Source organism: Copidosoma floridanum, unplaced genomic scaffold (genome assembly GCF_036245765.1).
Source record: "Copidosoma floridanum isolate Cflo_tuat_1 unplaced genomic scaffold, Cflo_Japanese_pri ptg000007l, whole genome shotgun sequence".
NCBI classification, from domain to species: Eukaryota; Metazoa; Arthropoda; class Insecta; order Hymenoptera; family Encyrtidae; genus Copidosoma; species Copidosoma floridanum.
The window spans coordinates 12964527-12966898 of NW_028321884.1; the positions used below are offsets into that span (position 1 = coordinate 12964527).

Below are 2372 nucleotides of genomic sequence, written 5' to 3' on the forward strand. Positions count from 1 at the left end.
AATTGATTTAGCACTAGCGTCGTCACAATTTCTGTACTAAGCGCGTGAAATCTGTTTGAAGGGCAATCGAGCGAAAGAATCTTAGAGAGAAAGATTCCACGTGCCTATCCCAGGACTGTAGCGAGGAAGCGCTCGGGTCACCCCAACATTGGTAGTAGCGGCGTACTGCAGATATTTTTCCGCATATTTCGAATGCACCCCCACGCGCACGCGGCCAAATCACGAAGTCGCGGAATACCGGGCGCAGATCACTATTTACTTTTGCCATGGAAAACCTGTTTCTACCTTATGCCCGTAATCGCCCCCCCGATCTGTCTTTCTTTCTTTCTTCCGCTCTGGACTTTTGAGAGATTTATTTGCAAGAATCGCGGCTACCCAGAGATATTTATTCAATTTTTTTTTAAATTCAAAATGATTGTACGTGGTGTTGATTTTGAGGTTAGCGCAACAGAGTACAACCAAGGCCGTTTTGAAGAGTGTACAAAAGAGTATGGCTTTATTTTTCAAAAAAAAAAAAAAAATCCAGGAACAAGACAAAACACACGGGACGACGTGGACGAAGGAACAAAACAATCCACCTATGACCCGCCCATGTAGCTGAGTTTCATGAGGGCACACTGTCCGGGGTCGCAGATCGGGAACAGCTTGGTCATGCACTCCGGGTAGCCCATGCAGTCGGACATGAGGCACTTGTCCTGTAAGCCGTTCCTCTTGATGCAGTGGCACTTTTGCATGAAACTGCTCCGCAGCTCGAAGCTCTTGCACGCTTTCAGGGGGATCTGCGTGAAATGTCTTTCATGAACGAAACAAAGCCGAGGATAATGTTTGAGGTTAGGTTTGACTATACGTACGCAGCAGGGCTTCGGCTCGGGAGGACACGACGTGTAGCAGAGCCTGGGTTTGCAGGGTGGTGGACAACTCGGCTTTTTACACGGTGATGGGCACATTACGGTGCAGGGAGCTGGACACGGTGGTGGGCACGAAGGTGGACACCTGGGTGGGCAGGGAGGTGGACACCTTGGCGGGCAGGGAGGTGGACACCTTGGCGGGCAGGGAGGTGGACATGACACCGGGCACATAATCTGGCATGGTGGCGGGCACGGAGGTGGACATGACACCGGGCACATAACCTGGCATGGTGGTGGGCACGGAGGTGGACATGACACCGGGCACATAACCTGGCACGGAGGTGGACATGGCGATGGACACGGTGGCGGGCACTTGGGTGGACATGACACTGGGCACATAACCCGGCACGGAGGTGGACATGGCGATGGACACGGTGGCGGGCACTTGGGTGGACATGGCACCGGACACACGATTTGGCAGGGTTTTGGACATGGCGATGGACACGGTGGCGGGCACCTGGGTGGACATGGCACCGGACACACGATTTGGCAGGGTTTTGGACACGGAGGTGGGCACTTGGGCGGGCAGGGTGGTGGACATGGCACTGGACACATAATCTGGCACGGAGGTGGGCACTTTGGTGGACAAGCCACTGGGCAGACGAGCTGGCATGGCGGTGGACACGGAGGCGGGCAGGGCTTCGGGCACGGTGGCGGACACGGTGGTGGGCACTTGGGCAGGCAGACGACGGTGCAGGGTGTCGGACACTTTGGCGGGCACGATGGTAAATACAGCATCTTGCAAGCTGGGGGGCTGGCCGGTCCGCACGCCGGTGTGCAGAGTATCTGCTTGCAGGGTGGTTGGCAGATGGGCTTGCACGGGGGCGAGCAGAGGGGCTCGCAGGTCAACTGGCAGAGTGGCTCGCAAAGGGGTGGGCAGAGCGGTGGGCAGGGTGGCTTGCAGACCGGGGGCTGGCACGTGAACGGCTTGTAGCAGATCGCCGGGCACTTTGGGAGGCAGCTGGTTATGCCGCACGGCTCCTCGTCCCACTCGCAGGGTTTTCTTTATTTTCAAGGATTTTAATGGATTTTCGGTGAGTACTTTTAGATTTTTTTTTTCTTTTTTTTTTTTTTGTGTTTCAAAGGACTCACTTGCGCTCCATCGTGGTGATAAGGCATTTTAGCTGGTGCAGGAGCTCGCGCCTCTTCTGGCAGGACTTGTTCTTACCGTCGCAGGGCATTGTTGTTATATTTTTTTTTTCTTTTTATACGAATTCCAATGTTTTACTTTATTTAGATATTTATTTAAGGCTGGATATTCAAAACACTAGGTAATTTTCTTTCATCGGGGGTGAACTTGAAATTTTGCTACGCGAATCGAAAAAGACGGAAAATTTCACGAAGGAGGTTACGCCATCCGGACTCTGTTGATTTTGGGACTGAAATGAATTTTGCTGCTGTTATCCAAACTCCATAGATACGGGAAAAACAAACAAAACCGTGATTTTCTATTGCTTCGAACAT

General features: G+C 52.7%; 1 protein-coding gene across 1 annotated transcript; it reads right to left on the reverse strand.

Annotated features, from left to right (window-relative positions):
- Positions 1-578: 578 nt before the first annotated feature.
- LOC106643979 (uncharacterized) lies at positions 579-2089 on the reverse strand. The gene is made up of 4 exons (XM_089589057.1): positions 2001-2089; positions 1150-1911; positions 852-918; positions 579-779 (listed from the first exon to the last, which is right to left on the reverse strand). Exons 1-4 carry the CDS (start codon positions 2087-2089, stop codon positions 579-581), a joined length of 1119 nt encoding a protein of 372 aa, XP_089445183.1.
- Positions 2090-2372: the final 283 nt, after the last annotated feature.